At 67.8% G+C, this 18575-nt stretch overlaps 1 protein-coding gene across 1 annotated transcript; it reads left to right on the forward strand.

Moving 5' to 3' along the window:
- Nucleotides 1-2181: 2181 nt before the first annotated feature.
- Nucleotides 2182-18256, forward strand: ITGA5 (integrin subunit alpha 5; the record flags this gene model as incomplete). The annotated part of the gene is made up of 16 exons (XM_062514178.1): nucleotides 2182-2402; nucleotides 3492-3619; nucleotides 4013-4125; nucleotides 6358-6484; nucleotides 7421-7482; nucleotides 7916-7961; nucleotides 9056-9181; nucleotides 10092-10136; nucleotides 10760-10803; nucleotides 10943-10999; nucleotides 12701-12753; nucleotides 13396-13607; nucleotides 14461-14652; nucleotides 17244-17289; nucleotides 17377-17484; nucleotides 18201-18256. Coding segments are annotated over exons 1-16 (1636 nt in total), but the record flags the coding sequence as incomplete, so codon positions are not given.
- Nucleotides 18257-18575: the final 319 nt, after the last annotated feature.

Consider the following 18575-nt stretch of genomic DNA (forward strand, 5'->3'; position numbering starts at 1 on the left):
GGGGACAGGGGGATTTGGGGACACAGGGACGAGCACAAACGCAGGGACAGAGGCAGGACAGGGGACAGTGGCAGGCCACGCGGCAGCACACGGTCACGGTGTCACCTCCTGGTGTCACGGCACACGGTCACCGTGCCACCACCAGTGATCCCGGTGCCACCACCCTCGATCCCGGTGCCACCACCAGTGATCCCGGTGCCACCACCCTCGATCCCGGTGCCACCACCGTGATCCCGGTGCCACCACCGTGATCCCGGTGCCACCACCCACGATCCCGGTGCCACCACCCGCGTGTGCCCGGGGTCGCTGCGGGGCAGGAAAGGCCCCGGCGCCAGCTCATTGTTTCCCCCCCCCCCCCCCCCCCCCCCCCCCGCCCCCCGCCACGGAAATGTCCCCATTGTCCCCAAAGGGCTCCGCGCCACCTCCGTGACGGGCACAGCGGGCACACACGGCAGCGGGGCCGGGGGGACACGCGGGGACAAAGCCACCCGCGTCCCTCACCCCGCTGAGCTCCCATGGGGGTGTCCCCGCCGTGTCCCCGCCGTGTCCCCGCTGTCACCTGGGGCCCTCCCGAGCCCCCCGACCCCGGCCCAGCTGCGCGGGCCCCGTTGCATCAGCGGCGCTGGAATGCGGCGGCTGCGGGGCGAGGCCCCCGGCCCCTGCACGCCCCCCGCCCCCCCCTTTTGCACGCCCCCCGCCCCCCCTTTTGCACGCCCCCCCACCCCTTTGCACACCCCCCCCGGTCTCCCCTTCGCACACCCGGGCACTGGGGGTGTCCCCGACTGTCCCCGACTGTCCCCGACTGTCCCCGACTGTCCCCCTCCCCGTTGTCACGGTCACGGGGGGGGGGGGGGAGGCTGCACACGCGTGCAGTGGGGTGGGGGAGGAGGGACAGCTCGTTCCCCCCCCTCCCCTCCCCCGTGCTCCCCTCCCCCACCACCACTGTCCCCCATTGTCCCCTCAAGGAGCTGCCAGCACCACCACGCACCCCCCGTGTCCCCCCGGGGGTCCTGGTCCCACCCCCCCCCGTGTCCCGTGTCCCCTCGTGGGGGTCCCAGCACCTCCCCCCCCCGTGGGAAAGGCTCCAGCCCCGGCCCCGTTTCCGCTCTTTCCTTCCAGGAAGCGGCGCCGGGATCCGGCCACTTCCCCACCCCCCGTGTCCCCCGCCGTGTCCCCTTCCTCCCTCCGTGTCCCCAGCCCTGCCACCCCCCGGCCTGGCCCACTCGTGTCCTGTAGTGTCCCCAAGTGTCACCCGTGTACCCCCATGTCTCTTGTGCTTGTGCCACTCGTGTGTTCCCCCAACCCCCACCCTCGCCTTGGTGTCCTGGTGGGTGTCCCCCAAATGTCCCTGTACCCCCGGTGTCCCCCAAATGTCCCTGTCCCTCATGTCGCGGTGTCCCCGTGTCCCTGTCCCTCATGTCGCCGTGTCCCAGTGTCTTTGTGCTGTCCCCGTCCCTGCTGTCCCTTTTCCCTCAGGGTGTCTCTGCGGTGCCCCCGTCCCGTCCCTGACATCTCGACGTCCCTCGCGTGTCCTTCAGGTGTCCCCAACCCTGATGTCCCAACGCCCCTGGGCGGTCCCCGGAGTGTCCCGGTGTCCTTGGAGTGTCCCGGTGTCCCTCGAATGTCCCATTCCCGATGTCCCGCTGTTCTCGGGATGTCCCGGTGTCCCGAGGCTGTCCCGGTCCCCTCTGACTGGGTTCCCTTCGGAGTGTCCCTGTCCCTGATGTCCCCTTGTCCCCGGGGTGTCCCCGGGCCCGACCCAGCGTCCCCAGGGTGTCCCGGTGTCCCCGGCGTGTCCCTGTCCCTGCTGTCTCGTTGTCCCCGGGGTGTCCCGTTGTTCCCGGGGTGTCCCGGTGTCCCCGGGGCTTGTCCCTGTCCCTGATGTCCCGGTCCCCCCCCGGGGTGTCCCGGTATTCCCAGGGTGTCCCCGTCCCCGTTGTCCCCGGGTTGTCCCCGTCCCCGTTGTCCCGCTGTCCCCAGACCCCTCCGTTCCCCCCGCTGTTCCCCTCTCCCCACGGGCTCCCCGGTGCCGCTCCCGGTGCCGGTGCCGGTGCCCGGCGGGGTTCTGGCTCCTCCCCGGTGAGTCACGGCGGGGCGGGGCGGCCCCGGGCCCCCCCCCGGGCACTTTCCGAGGGGACTCGGGAGCGGGAGCAGCGCCGAGCCCGGGCAGCCCCGACCGCCATGGCCCCGCTCCCGGCCCCCCCGCGCCGCCCCCGGCCCCGGCCCCGGCCCCGGCCCCGCTCCCGGGCCCGGATCCCGCTCCCGGTGTCGCTGCTGCTCCCGTTGCTGCTCCCGTCGGTCGCTGCCTTCAACCTGGAGGCGTCGCGGCCCGAGATTTTCCGCGGGGCCCCCGGGTCCCTTTTCGGCTTCGCTCTGGATTTTTACCTGCCCGAGCCCCGCAGGTACCGGGAACCGAGACCGGGAACGGCACCGCCAACCGGGAACCGGGACCGGGACCGCCAACAGGCAACCGGGACCGGGACGGGACCGGGCGGGGCCGGCGGCGCCGGGGCGGGAGCGGCCACCGGGAGCGGGGAGGGCGGCGGGACGGGCACGGAGGGACCGAGAGCGGCCCCGGGAACCGGGAAAGGGACGGGAAGCGGCACCGGGAAGCGGCACCGGGAAGCGGCACCGGGAACCGGACGGGAAGAGGCACCGGAGCGGGATGGGAGCGGGAGCGGCCCCGGGGCGGGGCGAGGGACGGCACCGGGAGCGGGATAACGGGAACGGGACAGCGAGAACCGGGAATGGGAAGGAAAAACGGGAACGGGACAGGGTGGGGGTAACGGGAACCGGGAACGGGAAGTGGGAACCGGGGACCGGGTGTGGGAATCGGGACCGGGGAGGAAAGGGAGCAGGACCCGGAGCAGGACCCGGGGACTGGGCCAGGGCGGCGGGAGCCGGCACCGGGGCACCGGGGCGGGGAATCGGAACCGGGAACCGGGGATGGGAAGCAGGAAGCGGGGCCGGGTTACGGGAACCGGGAGGGAGGGTCCGGCCCGGGGGTGGGGGTCCCGAACGGGGCCGAGCCCCGGTGTCCCCCCCAGGCCGGGCCCCGCCGGGGGTCCCGGGGCCCCGCTGCCCCCGGGCCGGAGCGTTTCCTGTAACCGGAGCCGGGAGCTGCCCCGGGGGGCTCGGGGGGGGGCTCGGGGGGACCCAAACATCTGGGGGGGGGGGGGGGTGTGGGGTGGGGGTGGGGGAAACCCAGTCACGGCTTTGCCGCCCCCCCCCCCCCCCCCCCCCCTCCCCGCTCCCCAAACCCCACTCGTGACCCCACCGAGGGGGCCCGGGGCGAACGGGGGAGCACCGGGCGAGTGTCCCCCCACCCCCCCCTCCCCACTTTGGGATCCCCCCGGCCTTGTCGTCCCCCCCCCCCCGGAAGGGGTCCCGGGGCTGAGACAGAGGAGAACACCCGTGAGACCCCCCCCCCCCCCCGGTGTCCCCCACGAGTGACAAACGCCGTGTCACCCCCCCTGTCCCCCCCCCCTCAGTGTCAGCATCCTGGTGGGGGCCCCCAAGGCCAACACGAGCCAGCCCAATGTGACCCAGGGGGGGGCCGTGTTCCACTGCCCGTGGCCCCCCGGGGGCGACTGCACCCCCATCGACTTCGACCACATCGGTGAGGGGGACACGGGGGGACACGGGGGGGACACGGGGGGACACGGGGGGGACACGGGGGGACACGGGGGTCATGGAGGGGGACAGGGACACACGTGGGATGGGGACACTGGGGGGCCCCCAGATTATGGGGACAAGGACAGGGGTGGGTGGGGACACCCCCAGGGGACAGGGACACAGCGGTGGCATCCAGCGACCCCCCCAGGACCCCTCTGAGAGCCCCCCCCCCCTCCCCCAGGGCAGCTCCGTGTCACCGTCCCCTGTCCCTGTCCCCATCCCCCCGCTGGCCTTGGCTCCCGTTAATGATCAACCCGGGGGGGGCCGGGGGGGTCCCCGGGGCTCTGGGGGTGGGGGTGGGGCGGGGGGGGGTTTCCTGACCCTGTGCCCCCCCCAGGGACCCGGACCCACGACTTTGGGGGCAACAGCAGCGACGGCGCCGAGCCCGTGGAGTTCAAATCCCTGCAGTGGTTCGGGGCCACCGTGAGGGCCCACAACGGGTCCATACTGGTATGGGGTACTGGGGATACTGGGGGGACTGGGGGCAGGATGGGTCCATACTGGTATGGGGTACTGGGGATACTGGGGGGACTGGGGGCAGGATGGGCCCATACTGGTATGGGGTACTGGGGATACTGGGGGGACTGGGGACACGATGGGCCCATACTGGTATGGGGTACTGGGGATACTGGGGGGACTGGGGGCAGGATGGGTCCATACTGGTATGGGGTACTGGGGATACTGGGGGGACTGGGGGCAGGATGGGCCCATACTGGTATGGGGTACTGGGGATACTGGGGGGACTGGGGGCAGGATGGGCCCATACTGGTATGGGGTACTGGGGATACTGGGGGGACTGGGGACACGACAGGCCCATACTGGTATGGGGTACTGGGGATACTGGGGGGACTGGGGACACGACAGGCCCATACTGGTATGGAGTACTGGGGATACTGGGGGGACTGGGGACACGACAGGCCCATACTGGTATGGGGTACTGGGGATACTGGGGGGACTGGGGACACGACAGGCCCATACTGGTATGGGGTACTGGGTATACTGGGGGGACTGGGGACACGATGGGCCCATACTGGTATGGGGTACTGGGGATACTGGGGGGACTGGGGGCAGGATGGGTCCATACTGGTATGGGGTACTGGGGATACTGGGGGGACTGGGGGCAGGATGGGCCCATACTGGTATGGGGTACTGGGGATACTGGGGGGACTGGGGACACGATGGGCCCATACTGGTATGGGGTACTGGGGATACTGGGGGGACTGGGGGCAGGATGGGTCCATACTGGTATGGGGTACTGGGGATACTGGGGGGACTGGGGGCAGGATGGGCCCATACTGGTATGGGGTACTGGGGATACTGGGGGGACTGGGGGCAGGATGGGCCCATACTGGTATGGGGTACTGGGGATACTGGGGGGACTGGGGACACGACAGGCCCATACTGGTATGGGGTACTGGGGATACTGGGGGGACTGGGGACACGACAGGCCCATACTGGTATGGAGTACTGGGGATACTGGGGGGACTGGGGACACGACAGGCCCATACTGGTATGGGGTACTGGGGATACTGGGGGGACTGGGGACACGACAGGCCCATACTGGTATGGGGTACTGGGTATACTGGGGGGACTGGGGGCAGGATGGGCCCATATTGGTATGGAGTACTGGGGATACTGGGGGGACTGGGGACACGACAGGCCCATACTGGTATGGGGTACTGGGGATACTGGGGGGACTGGGGACACGACAGGCCCATACTGGTATGGGGTACTGGGGATACTGGGGGGACTGGGGGCAGGATGGGCCCATATTGGTATGGAGTACTGGGGATACTGGGGGGACTGGGGACACGACAGGCCCATACTGGTATGGGGTACTGGGGATACTGGGGGGACTGGGGGCAGGATGGGCCCATACTGGTATGGGGTACTGGGGACACGATGGGTCTGTACCGGTATGGGGTACTGGGGGGACTGGTATGGGATACTGGAGACACGACGGGCCCATACTGGTATGGGATACTGGGGATACTGGGGGGACTGGTATGGGATACTGGAGACATGGCAGGTCCATACTGGTATAGGATACTGGGAGTACTGGTATGGGATACTGGGGACATGACAGGTCCATACTGGTATGGGATACTGGGAGTACTGGTATGGGATACTGGGGACACGATTGGTCTGTACTGGTATGGGGTACTGGGGGGACTGGTATGGGATACTGGGAGTACTGGTATGGGATACTGGGGATATTGGGAGTACTGGTACGGGATACTGGGGACACGATGGGCCCATACTGGTATGGGATACTGGGAGTACTGGTATGGGATACTGGAGACACGACAGGCCCATACTGGTATGGGGTACTGGGGGGACTGGTATGGGATACTGGGAGTACTGGTATGGGATACTGGGGATATTGGGAGTACTGGTACGGGATACTGGGGACACGATGGGCCCATACTGGTATGGGATACTGGGAGTACTGGTATGGGATACTGGGGATACTGGGAGTACTGGTATGGGATACTGGGAGTACTGGTATGGGATACTGGGAGTACTGGTATGGGATACTGGAGACACGACGGGTCCATACCGGTATGGGGTGCTGGGGACACTGGGGTGACACTGGCAGGACTACGGGAGGAATGGGGGGCACAGGGGACACCAGGGGACATTTTGGGGACCGTGCCCCCCCCCCTCGCCCCCCCCCCCCAGGCCTGTGCCCCCCTGTACAGCTGGAGCCCCCCCAAGGACGAGGGGGGGGCGCGGGAGCCCGTGGGCTCCTGCTTCCTCTCCATCGGCAACTTCTCCAAATTCGTGGAGTACGCTCCCTGCCGCTCAGGTGGGACCCCCAGGGGCACCCCAAAACCCCTGCAGACCCCCAGGGACCCCCCCCAAACCCCCACAGACATCCAGGGACACCCCTCCCCCCTCCCGGGACTCCCCTGGGACCCCTCAAACCTCCTGGGACCCCTCAATCCCTCTGGATCCTTCCCGGACCCTCTGGGACTCCCCCAAAACCCCCGGGACCCTCTGGGACTCCCCTGGGACCCCTCAAACCTCTTGGGACCTTCCCCGAGAGCCACCCACACCTCCTGGGACCCCCCCAGACCATCTAGGACCCCCCTCCCCAAAACCCCTGTGAGCCCTTGGGACACCCCAAGACCCCCCGAAAACCCCCCAGGACCCCCCAAACCCCCCGGAACCCCCCAAACCCCCTGGAACCTTCCCAGACACCCCTCAGACCCCCTGGGACCCCCTCCCTCCCCCCCAAAACCTCTGCGAGCCCTTGGGACACCCCAGGACCCCCCAAATCCCCCGGGACCCCCCAACCCCCTTGGAACCCCCCAAATCCCCCAGGACCCCCCAAACCCCCTGGGACCTTCCCAGACACCCCTCAGACCCCGTGGGACCCCCCCCAAAACCCCTGTGAGCCCTTGGGACACCCCAGGACCCCCCCCCCCAAACCCCCCTGAGTCCCCCTGGAACCCCCCCCCAAAACTCCTGGGACCTTCCCAGACCCCTTGGGACCCCCCACGGGACCCCCCCTAAAACACCTGTGAGCCCTTGGGACCTTCCCAGGACCCCCCCAAATCCCCTGTGACCCCCCCCCCCCCCCGGGACACCCCCAAACCTCCCTGGACCTTCCCACACCCCCTGGGACCCCCCCCCCCCCCCGGGACCCCCCCCCAGACACCTCAATGGGTGTCACAGACCCCCCCCACAACCCTTCCTGACACCCCCTGAACCCCCCCCGACCCCCCCTGTGCCCCCCCAGACCTGAACTCGGCGGCAGGACAGGGTTACTGCCAGGGGGGCTTCAGCGCCGAGTTCACACAGGTGGGGGGCTCGGGGGCGGATTTGGGGGGGGTCTGGGGGGGCTCAGGGGGATTTAGGGGCTGGGGGGCGCTTTGGGGGTTCGGGGAAGGTCTAGGGGGGGTTCAGAGGGGGCTTTAGGGAGTCTGGGGTGGCTTTGGGGGGGTTTGGGGGGTTTAGGGGGGGCTTTGGCGGGGGCTCTTTGGGGGGGCTTTGGGAGTGTTTGGGGAGCACTTTGGGGAATCTGGGGGGGGGTTTGGGGGGCTTTGGGAGTTCGGGGGTGCCAATCCTGGGGTTTTGGGGGATTCCTGGGAGATTTGGGGATTCCTGGGGGGATTTTAAGGGGTCCTGGGGTGGGTTTTGGGGTTCCTGGGGGGGTTTTTGGGGGTCCTGGGGGGGTTTTTGGGGGTCCCACGGGTGGCCCGGGCTGAGGGGGGGTCCCACGGTGTCTCTGCAGACCGGGCGGGTGCTCCTGGGGGGGCCTGGCAGTTACTTCTGGCAAGGTGAGACCGGTCCCCAGTGTCCCCAATGTCCCCAATGTCCCCAATGTCCCCAGTGTCCCAAATGTTCCAAATGTCCCCTGTCCCCATCCCTGTCCCCGTCCCTGTCCCTCTGTCCCCGTTCTTGTCCCTGTTCCTGTCCCCAGTCACTGTCCTCATCCCTGTCCCTGTCCCCATCCCCGTCCCCATCCCTGTCCCTGTCCCCATCCCCGTCCCCATCCCCTGTCCCCGTCCCTGTCCCTGTCCGTGTCCCCATCCATGTCCCTGTTCCCATCCCCGTCCCCATCCCGGTCCCTGTCCCCGTCCCTGTCCCTGTCCCTCTGTCCCCGTTCCTGTCCCCATCTCTGTGTCCCTGTTCCCGTCCCCATCCTTGTCCCTGTCCCCAATCCCTGTCCCCATCCCTGTCCCTCTGTTCCCGTTCTTGTCCCCATTCCTGTCCCCGTTCCTGTCCCCATCTCTGTGTCCCTGTCCCCAGCCCTGTCCCTGTCCCTGTCCCTGTCCCTGTCCCTGTCCCTCTGTCCCCGTTCCTGTCCCCATCTCTGTGTCCCTGTCCCAACCCGGTCCCTCTGTCCCCGTCCCCGTCCCCATCCCCGTCCCTGTCCCTATCCATGTCCCCATCTCTGTGTCCCTGTCCCCAATCCCTGTCCCCGTCCCCGTCCCCGTCCCTGTCCCCATCCCTGTCCCTCTGTTCCCGTTCTTGTCCCCATCCCCGTCCCCGTCCCTGTCCCCGTCCCTGTCCCTATCCGTGTCCCCATCTCTGTGTCCCTGTCCCCGTCCCCGTCCCTGTCCCCGTCCCTGTCCCTCTGTCCCCGTCCCCAATCCCTGTCCCCATCCCTGTCCCTCTGTTCCCGTTCTTGTCCCCATCCCCGTCCCCGTCCCTGTCCCCGTCCCTGTCCCTATCCGTGTCCCCATCTCTGTGTCCCTGTCCCCGTCCCCGTCCCTGTCCCCGTCCCTGTCCCTCTGTCCCCGTCCCCAATCCCTGTCCCCATCCCTGTCCCTCTGTTCCCGTTCTTGTCCCCATCCCCGTCCCTGTCCCCGTCCCTGTCCCTCTGTCCCCGTCCCCGTCCCTGTCCCCACGGTGCTGAGGTGTCCCCCAGGGCAGGTGATGTCGGCGACTCAGGAACAAATCACGGCCGGGAACTTCCCCGAGTACCTGATCCAGGCGGTGCCGGGACAGCTCCAGACGCGCCAGGCGGCCCCGAGCCACGACGACAGCTACATGGGTGTGGGGACATCACTGGGGACATCACTGGGGACATCACTGGGGACACTGGGGACACTGGGGACATCACTGGGGACATCACTGGGGACATCACTGGGGACATCACTGGGGACACTGGGGACATCACTGGGGACATCACTGGGGACACTGGGGACAGCTACATGGGTGTGGGGACATCACTGGGGACATCACTGGGGACATCACTGGGGACACTGGGGACAGCTACATGGGTGTGGGGACATCACTGGGGACACTGGGGACACTGGGGACATCACTGGGGACATCACTGGGGACACTGGGGACACTGGGGACAGCTACATGGGTGTGGGGACATCACTGGGGACATCACTGGGGACACTGGGGACACTGGGGACATCACTGGGGACACTGGGGACACTGGGGACAGCTACATGGGTGTGGGGACATCACTGGGGACATCACTGGGGACACTGGGGACACTGGGGACACTGGGGACATCACTGGGGACATCACTGGGGACACTGGGGACAGCTCCATGGGTGTGGGGACATCACTGGGGACATCACTGGGGACACTGGGGACAGCTACATGGGTGTGGGGACATCACTGGGGACATCACTGGGGACACTGGGGACACTGGGGACACTGGGGACATCACTGGGGACATCACTGGGGACACTGGGGACAGCTCCATGGGTGTGGGGACATCACTGGGGACATCACTGGGGACACTGGGGACAGCTACATGGGTGTGGGGACATCACTGGGGACATCACTGGGGACACTGGGGACACTGGGGACACTGGGGACATCATTGGGGACATGGGGGACATTGGGGACAGCTACGTGGGTTTGGGGACACTGGGGACATTGGGGACACAGGGCAGTGGCACCAGGGTGACAACACAGGTGACACTTCTCCCTCCCCCCAGGGTACTCGGTGGCAGTCGGGGAGTTCAGCGGTGACAGCACACCAGGTGGGTGACACGGGGGGTGACACTGGGGGGGTACCCACCCCCCTGGCCACCACCTGAGAGTGTCCCCCTGTCCCTCTGTCCCTCTGTCCCTCTGTCCCCCTGTCCCTCTGTCCCCCCGTCCCTCTGTCCCCCTGTCCCTCTGTCCCCCTGTCCCCCTGTCCCCCTGTCCCCCTGTCCCTCTGTCCCCCCTGTCCCCCCCGTCCCTCTGTCCCCCCGTCCCTCTGTCCCCCTGTCCCTCTGTCCCCCCGTCCCTCTGTCCCCCTGTCCCTCTGTCCCTCTGTCCCCCTGTCCCTCTGTCCCCCTGTCCCCCTGTCCCCCTGTCCCTCTGTCCCCCCCGTCCCTCTGTCCCTCTGTCCCCCTGTCCCCCGTCCCTCTGTCCCCCCGTCCCTCTGTCCCCCCTGTCCCTCTGTCCCCCTGTCCCTCTGTCCCTCTGTCCCTCTGTCCCCCCTGTCCCCCCTGTCCCCCCGTCCCTCTGTCCCCCTGTCCCTCTGTCCCCCCTGTCCCTCTGTCCCCCTGTCCCTCTGTCCCCCCCGTCCCCCCGTCCCTCTGTCCCCCCTGTCCCTCTGTCCCCCTGTCCCCCTGTCCCTCTGTCCCCCTGTCCCTCTGTCCCTCTGTCCCCACAGATTTCGTGGCCGGTGTCCCCAAGGGCAACCTCACCTATGGCTATGTAAGAAGGGGGTGACACTGAGGGAGGGGACATTTGGGGGGCACCGGGGGGGTCCCGGTGCCAGTGTCCCCTCCCCCCACACTGCCTCAGTGTCCTGTCCCCCCTACCCCCCCCCCGTGTCCCCTGTGTCCCCCCCCAGGTCACCATCCTCAATGGCACCAACATGAGGTCCCTGTACAACTTTTCGGGGGAGCAGGTGAGGATGGGGGGGTCCTGGGGGGTCCTGGGGGGATTTTGGGGGGGGTCCTGGGGGGGTCTCAGGGGGAGTTCTGGGGTTCCTGGGGTGTTTTTGGGGGGGTCCTGGGGGGTCTCAGGGGGGGTTTGGGGTTCCTGGGGTGTTTTTGGGGGGTCCTGAGGGGTCTCAGGGGGGTTCTGGGGTTCCTGGGGTGTTTTTGGGGGGATCCTGGGGGGTCCTGGGGGGATTTTGGGGGATCCTGGGGGGGTCTCAGGGGGAGTTCTGGGGTTCCTGGGGTGTTTTTGGGGGGTCCTGGGGGGATCTCAGGGGGGGTTTGGGGTTCCTGGGGTGTTTTTGGGGGGTCCTGGGGGGGTCTCAGGGGGGTTCTGGGGTTCCTGGGGTGTTTCTGGGGGGTCCTGGGGGGGGTCTCAGGGGGGGTTTGGGGTTCCTGGAGTGTTTTTGGGGGGATCCTGGGGGGTCCTGGGGGGATTTTGGGGGATCCTGGGGGGGGTCTCAGGGGGGGTTCTGGGGTTCCTGGGGGGGGTCTCAGGGGGGTTCTGGGGTTCCTGGGGTGTTTTTGGGGGGATCCTGGGGGGTCCTGGGGGGATTTTGGGGGATCCTGGGGGGGTCTCAGGGGGGGTTCTGGGGTTCCTGGGGTGTTTTTGGGGGGTCCTGGGGGGTCTCAGGGGGGGTTTGGGGTTCGTGGGGTGTTTTTGGGGGGTCCTGGGGGGGTCTCAGGGGGAGTTCTGGGGTTCCTGGGGTGTTTTTGGGGGGGTCCTGGGGGGGTCTCAGGGGGGGTTTGGGGTTCCTGGGGTGTTTTTGGGGGGTCCTGAGGGGGGTCTCAGGGGGGTTCTGGGGTTCCTGGGGTGTTTTTGGGGGGATCCTGGGGGGTCCTGGGGGGATTTTGGGGGATCCTGGGGGGGTCTCAGGGGGGGTTCTGGGGTTCCTGGGGTGTTTTTGGGGGGTCCTGGGGGGTCTCAGGGGGGGTTTGGGGTTCGTGGGGTGTTTTTGGGGGGTCCTGGGGGGGTCTCAGGGGGAGTTCTGGGGTTCCTGGGGTGTTTTTGGGGGGTCCTGGGGGGTCCTGGGGGGATTTTGGGGGATCCTGGGGGGGGTCTCAGGGGGGGTTCTGGGGTTCCTGGGGGGGGTCTCAGGGGGGTTCTGGGGTTCCTGGGGTGTTTTTGGGGGGATCCTGGGGGGTCCTGGGGGGATTTTGGGGGATCCTGGGGGGTCCTGGGGGGATTTTGGGGGATCCTGGGGGGTCTCAGGGGGGTTCTGGGGTTCCTGGGGTGTTTTTGGGGGGATCCTGGGGGGTCCTGGGGGGATTTTGGGGGATCCTGGGGGGTCTCAGGGAGGTTCTGGGGTTCCTGGGGTGTTTTTGGGGGGGTCCTGGGGGGGGGTTCCAGGGGGAATTGGGGGCTCCTGGGGGGGTCCCGGAGGGGTTTTGGGGTGTCGTGGAAGAGTCTGGGGGGGTTGTGGGGGATCCCGGGGGGTCCTGGGGGGATTTGGGGGGGTCTGGGGGGTCCCGGGGGGGGAGGGGGGACCCAGAAGGAACCCAAGGTGGGGGGAGGGGACATCAAGGGAGGGGGAGAGGAAAAGGGGGGGGATCCTAAAATGGAGGGGGAGGGGCTCTAAAACTGGGTCTGGGGTCCCCATCGGGGGGTGGGGGGGGGGTCACGGCCCCCATATCCCCCCCCTCACCCTGCTTTACCCCTCCCCCCCCAGATGGCCGCGTATTTTGGCTACGCCGTGGCCACCACTGACGTCAACAACGACGGGTGAGGGACCCCCGGGACCCCCGGGACCCCCGGGACACTCCTGGACACCCCCAGACCCTTCCAGGACCTCCTGGGACCCCCCCGGGACCCCCGGGACACTCCTGGACACCCCCAGACCCTTCCAGGACCTCCTGGGACCCCTCTGGGACCCCCGGGACACTCCTGGACACCCCCAGACCCTTCCAGGACCCCTCTGGGACCCCCCTGGGACCCCTCAGGACACTCCTGGACACCCCCAGACCCTTCCAGGACCCCTCTGGGACCCCTCTGGGACCCCTCAGGACACTCCTGGACACCCCCAGACCCTTTCAGGACCCCTCTGGGACCCCCCCGGGACACTCCTGAACACCCCCAGACCCTTCCAGGACCCCTCTGGGACCCCCCTGGGACCCCTCAGGACACTCCTGGACACCCCCAGACCCTTCCAGGACCCCTCTGGGACCCCTCTGGGACCCCCCTGGGACCCCCCTGGGACCCCCTCGGGACACTCCTGGACACCCCCAGACCCTTCCAGGACCCGTCTGGAACCCCCGGGATCCCCCTGGACATCCCTGGGACCCCCTCAGGACACCCCCAGATACCCCCAGACCCTTCCAGGACCCCTCCCCGTGTCCCCCTGACCCCTCCCATGCCCCCCCCCAGACTCACGGACCTGCTGGTGGGAGCCCCCCTGTTCATGGCCCGGAGCGGTGCTGGGGGGGCTCGGGAGCTGGGCCGGGTGTACCTGTACCTGCAGGGGGGGGGTGGGACCCCCCCCGAGCCCCCCGGGCCCCCCCTGACCGGGCAGCACGAGTTCGGGAGGTTCGGCAGCGCCATCGCCCCCCTGGGGGACCTGGACCGGGACGGATACAACGGTACCGGGGGGGCACGGGGGGGTTTGTGGGGAGGGGGCACGGGGGGATTGATGGGGGGCACAGGAGTGTGGGGAGGGGGCACGGGGGGGTTTGTGGGGAGGGGGCACGGGGGGATTGATGGGGGGCACAGGAGTGTGGGGAGGGGGCACGGGGGGGTTTGTGGGGAGGGGGCACGGGGGGATTGATGGGGGGCACAGGAGTGTGGGGAGGGGGCACGGGGGGATTTGTGGGGAGGGGGCACGGGGGGATTGATGGGGGGCACAGGAGTGTGGGGAGGGGGCACGGGGGGATTTGTGGGGAGGGGGCACGGGGGGATTGATGGGGGGCACAGGAGTGTGGGGAGGGGGCACGGGGGGGTTTGTGGGGAGGGGGCACGGGGGGATTGATGGGGGGCACAGGAGTGTGGGGAGGGGGCACGGGGGGATTTATGGGGGGGGGGACAGGGCCAGGGGGGCACAGGGGGAGTTTATGGGGAGGGGGCACGGGGGGAGTTTATGGGGGCACAGGGGAATTTATGGGGAGAGGGCACAGGGCCAGGGGGGCACAGGGGAGTTTATGGGGGGGGGCACAGAGGAATTTATGGGGAGGGGGCACAGGGGGGGCACCGAGGGTGACCGAGGAAGGAGGTTTTGGTTTGGTTTTTTTTTGGGGGGGGGGGGGGGGGGAGTTCTGGGCTCTCTGGGGTGCAGGGGGGGTCTGTGGGGTACAGGAGATTTATTTTGGGGGGGGGTCACAGCTTACGGGGGTGCAGAGATATTTTGGGAGGGTCGCGACCTCTCTGTGGCTCCAGGGGGGGTTTTTGGGGTCCCCTGACCCCCCCTGTCCGTCCCCCCCCCCCCCGTCCCGTGTCCAGACGTGGCCGTGGGGGCCCCGCTGGGGGCCGAGGGTCGCCGGGGGCTCGTGTTCATTTTCCGGGGAGGGGGCTCGGGGCTGCACCCCCAGCCCGCCCAGGTGCTGCGGGGGCTGGGGGGGCCCCGGGCCCAGCCCGACTTCTTTGGGGCCGCCCTGCGCGGGGCCACCGACCTGGATGGCAACGGCTACCCCGGTGAGGGACAGAGCTGTCACCTCCTGTCACCTCCTGTCACCCCCTGTCACCTCGTGTCACCTCCTGTCACCTCCTGTCACCTCGTGTCACCCCCTGTCACCTCGTGTCACCTCGTGTCACCTCGTGTCACCTCCCTGTCACCCCCTGTCACCTCGTGTCACCTCCTGTCACCTCCTGTCACCCCCTGTCACCTCCTGTCACCTCGTGTCACCTCGTGTCACCTCCTGTCACCCCCTGTCACCTCGTGTCACCTCCTGTCACCCCCTGTCACCCCCTGTCACCTCGTGTCACCTCCTGTCACCCCCTGTCACCCCCTGTCACCTCGTGTCACCTCCTGTCACCTCCTGTCACCTCTTGTCACCTCGTGCCACCTCCTGTCACCTCGTGTCACCTCGTGTCACCCCCTGTCACCTCCTGTCACCCCCTGTCACCCCCTGTCACCTCCTGTCACTTCCTGTCACCTCCTGTCACCTCGTGTCACCTCCTGTCACCCCCTGTCACCTCGTGTCACCTCGTGTCACCTCCTGTCACCCCCTGTCACCTCGTGCCACCTCCTGTCACCTCGTGTCACCTCCTGTCACCCCCTGTCACCTCCTGTCACCCCCTGTCACCTCGTGTCACCTCGTGTCACCCCGTGTCACCCCCTGTCACCCCCTGTCACCTCGTGTCACCTCCTGTCACCTCCTGTCACCTCGTGTCACCTCGTGTCACCTCGTGCCACCTCCTGTCACCTCGTGTCACCTCCTGTCACCTCCTGTCACCTCCTGTCACCCCCTGTCACCTCGTGCCACCTCCTGTCACCTCGTGTCACCTCCTGTCACCCCCTGTCACCTCGTGTCACCTCGTGTCACCTCCTGTCACCTCCTGTCACCTCTTGTCACCTCGTGCCACCTCCTGTCACCTCGTGTCACCTCCTGTCACCTCCTGTCACCTCCTGTCACCCCCTGTCACCCCCTGTCACCTCCTGTCACTTCCTGTCACCTCCTGTCACCTCGTGTCACCTCCTGTCACCCCCTGTCACCTCGTGTCACCTCGTGTCACCTCCTGTCACCTCCTGTCACCTCCTGTCACCTCGTGCCACCTCCTGTCACCTCGTGTCACCTCCTGTCACCTCCTGTCACCTCCTGTCACCCCCTGTCACCTCGTGCCACCTCCTGTCACCTCGTGTCACCTCCTGTCACCCCCTGTCACCTCCTGTCACCCCCTGTCACCTCGTGTCACCTCGTGTCACCCCGTGTCACCCCCTGTCACCCCCTGTCACCTCGTGTCACCTCCTGTCACCTCCTGTCACCTCGTGTCACCTCGTGTCACCTCGTGTCACCTCCTGTCACCTCCTGTCACCTCGTGCCACCCCCTGTCACCCTCTGTCACCTCCTGTCACCTCCTGTCACCTCGTGTCACCTCCTGTCACCCTCTGTCACCTCCTGTCACCTCGTGTCACCTCGTGTCACCTCGTGTCACCTCCTGTCACCTCCCTGTCACCTCCTGTCACCTCCTGTCACCCCCTGTCACCTCGTGCCACCCCCTGTCACCCTCTGTCACCTCGTGTCACCTCCTGTCACCTTCTGTCACCTCGTGTCACCTCCTGTCACCTCGTGTCACCTCGTGTCACCTCCTGTCACCCCCTGTCACCTCCTGTCACCTCCTGTCACCTCGTGTCACCCCCTGTCACCTCCTGTTACCCCCTGTCACCTCGTGTCACCTCCTGTCACCTCGTGTCACCTCCTGTCACCTCCTGTCACCTCCTGTCACCCCCTGTCACCTCCTGTCACCTCCTGTCACCTCGTGTCACCTCCTGTTACCTCGTGTCACCTCCTGTCACCTCCTGTCACCTCCTGTCACCTCGTGTCACCTCCTGTTACCTCGTGTCACCTCCTGTCACCTCCTGTCACCTCCTGTCACCCCCTGTCACCCCCTGTCACCTCCTGTCACCTCGTGTCACCTCCTGTCACCCCCTGTCACCTCGTGTCACCCCCTGTCACCTCCTGTCACCTCCTGTCACCCCCTGTCACCTCGTGTCACCCCCTGTCACCTCGTGTCACCTCCTGTCACCTCCTGTCACCTCCTGTCACCCCCTGTCACCCCCTGTCACCTCCCTGTCACCTCCTGTCACCTCCTGTCACCCCCTGTCACCCCCTGTCACCTCCCTGTCACCTCCTGTAACCCCCTGTCACCTCGTGTCACCTCGTGTCACCTTCTGTCACCTCGTGTCACCTCCCTGTCACCTCCTGTCACCTCCTGTCACCCCCTGTCACCTCCTGTCACCTCCTGTCACCTCATGTCACCCCCTGTCACCCCCTGTCACCTTCCCATGTCACTGTGTCACCCCTGCCACCCCCTCTCCCCGGTTTGTGTCACCCCCCCCAAGGTGAGGTACCTCCCTGTCACACCCCTGTGTCCCCTGTCCCTGTCCCCATGACCCCCCGATGTCCCCCCCGATGTCCCCCCCCGATGTCCCCCCCGATGTCCCCCCTGATGTCCCCCCCGATGTCCCCCCCGATGTCCCCCCCGATGTCCCCCCTGATGTCCCCCCCGATGTCCCCCCCGATGTCCCCCCTGATGTCCCCCCCGATGTCCCCCTGTCCCCTCAGATCTCCTGGTCGGCGCCTTCGGGGCGGACACGGCGCTGGTTTACAGGTGAGTGTCACCCTTTGTCACCGCTGTCACCTCTGTCACCCCCCTGGGGGGGGTCCCTGACCCTTTGTCCCCTCCCCCCCTCCCCAGGGGTCGCCCCATTGTCCATGCCAGCGCCACCCTGGCCATTGTCCCCACCATGATCAACCCCGAGGAGCGCGGCTGTGTCCTGCCAGGCAGCGGCCACCACGTGCCATGGTGAGAGGTGACAGCGAGGGGACAGCGGGGGACAGGGGGGGACAGAGTGGGGACAGCGGGGGACAGAGGGGGGACAGCGGGGGGGACAGGGAGGGGACAGGGAGGGGACGGGGGGACAGGGGGGGACAGAGAGGGGACGGGGGGACAGGGAGGGGACGGGGGGGACAGCGGGGGGACAGCGGGGGACAGGGGGGGGACAGGGAGGGGACAGGGAGGGGACAGGGAGGGGACAGAGGGGGAACAGGGAGGGGACAGCGGGTGGACACTGGGAGGGGACAGGGAGGGGACAGGGAGGGGACAGGGAGGGGGCAGAGAGGGGACAGGGAGGGGACAGGGAGGGGACAGGGAGGGGACAGAGGGGGGACAGGGAGGGGACAGAGTGGGGACAGCGGGGGGACAGAGTGGGGACAGGGGGGGGACAGGGAGGGGACAGCGGGTGGACACTGGGAGGGGACAGGGAGGGGACAGGGAGGGGACAGCGGGTGGACACTGGGAGGGGACACTGGGAGTTCCCCTGGACAGGAGGGACACTGGGGACATTGGGGACACTGGGAGAGGAACTGGGGACACTGGGGGGTCCTTGGGTGTCCACAGTGAGGGACACAAAGGGGACAACATTGGGGACAGTCGGGGATGGGGAGGGGGACACTGAGGGGACACGGGGCGTGGCTCATGGTGCCACCCCTGTGTCCCTGTCCCTGTCCCCCCCCCACCAGCATCAATGTCACCTTCTGCCTCAACGCCTCGGGACGTCACCTGCCCGGACCCATCGGTGAGGGGACAGGGGGACAGGGGAGGGGACACCGGGAGGGGACAGGGGAGGGGACACCGGGAGGGGACAGGGGAGGGGACACCGGGGAGCGGGGGACAGGGGACATAGAGGGAACAAACCGCGAGGACAAATGGGGACACCCCAGGCGGTGACGAGCACCTTGGGGACACCCCGGTGTCCCTGGAGTGTCCCCGTGTCCCCAGGGGTGGCACAGCAGCCATGGGGACAGGATGGGGACACTGGAGCTGTCCCTGCCGTGTCCCCTCCGTGTCACCATGTCCCTGACTTGTCCCTGATGTGTCCCTGACCTGTCCTTCAC

This window comes from Cinclus cinclus, unplaced genomic scaffold (assembly GCF_963662255.1).
Source record: "Cinclus cinclus unplaced genomic scaffold, bCinCin1.1 SCAFFOLD_318, whole genome shotgun sequence".
NCBI lineage: Eukaryota > Metazoa > Chordata > Aves > Passeriformes > Cinclidae > Cinclus > Cinclus cinclus.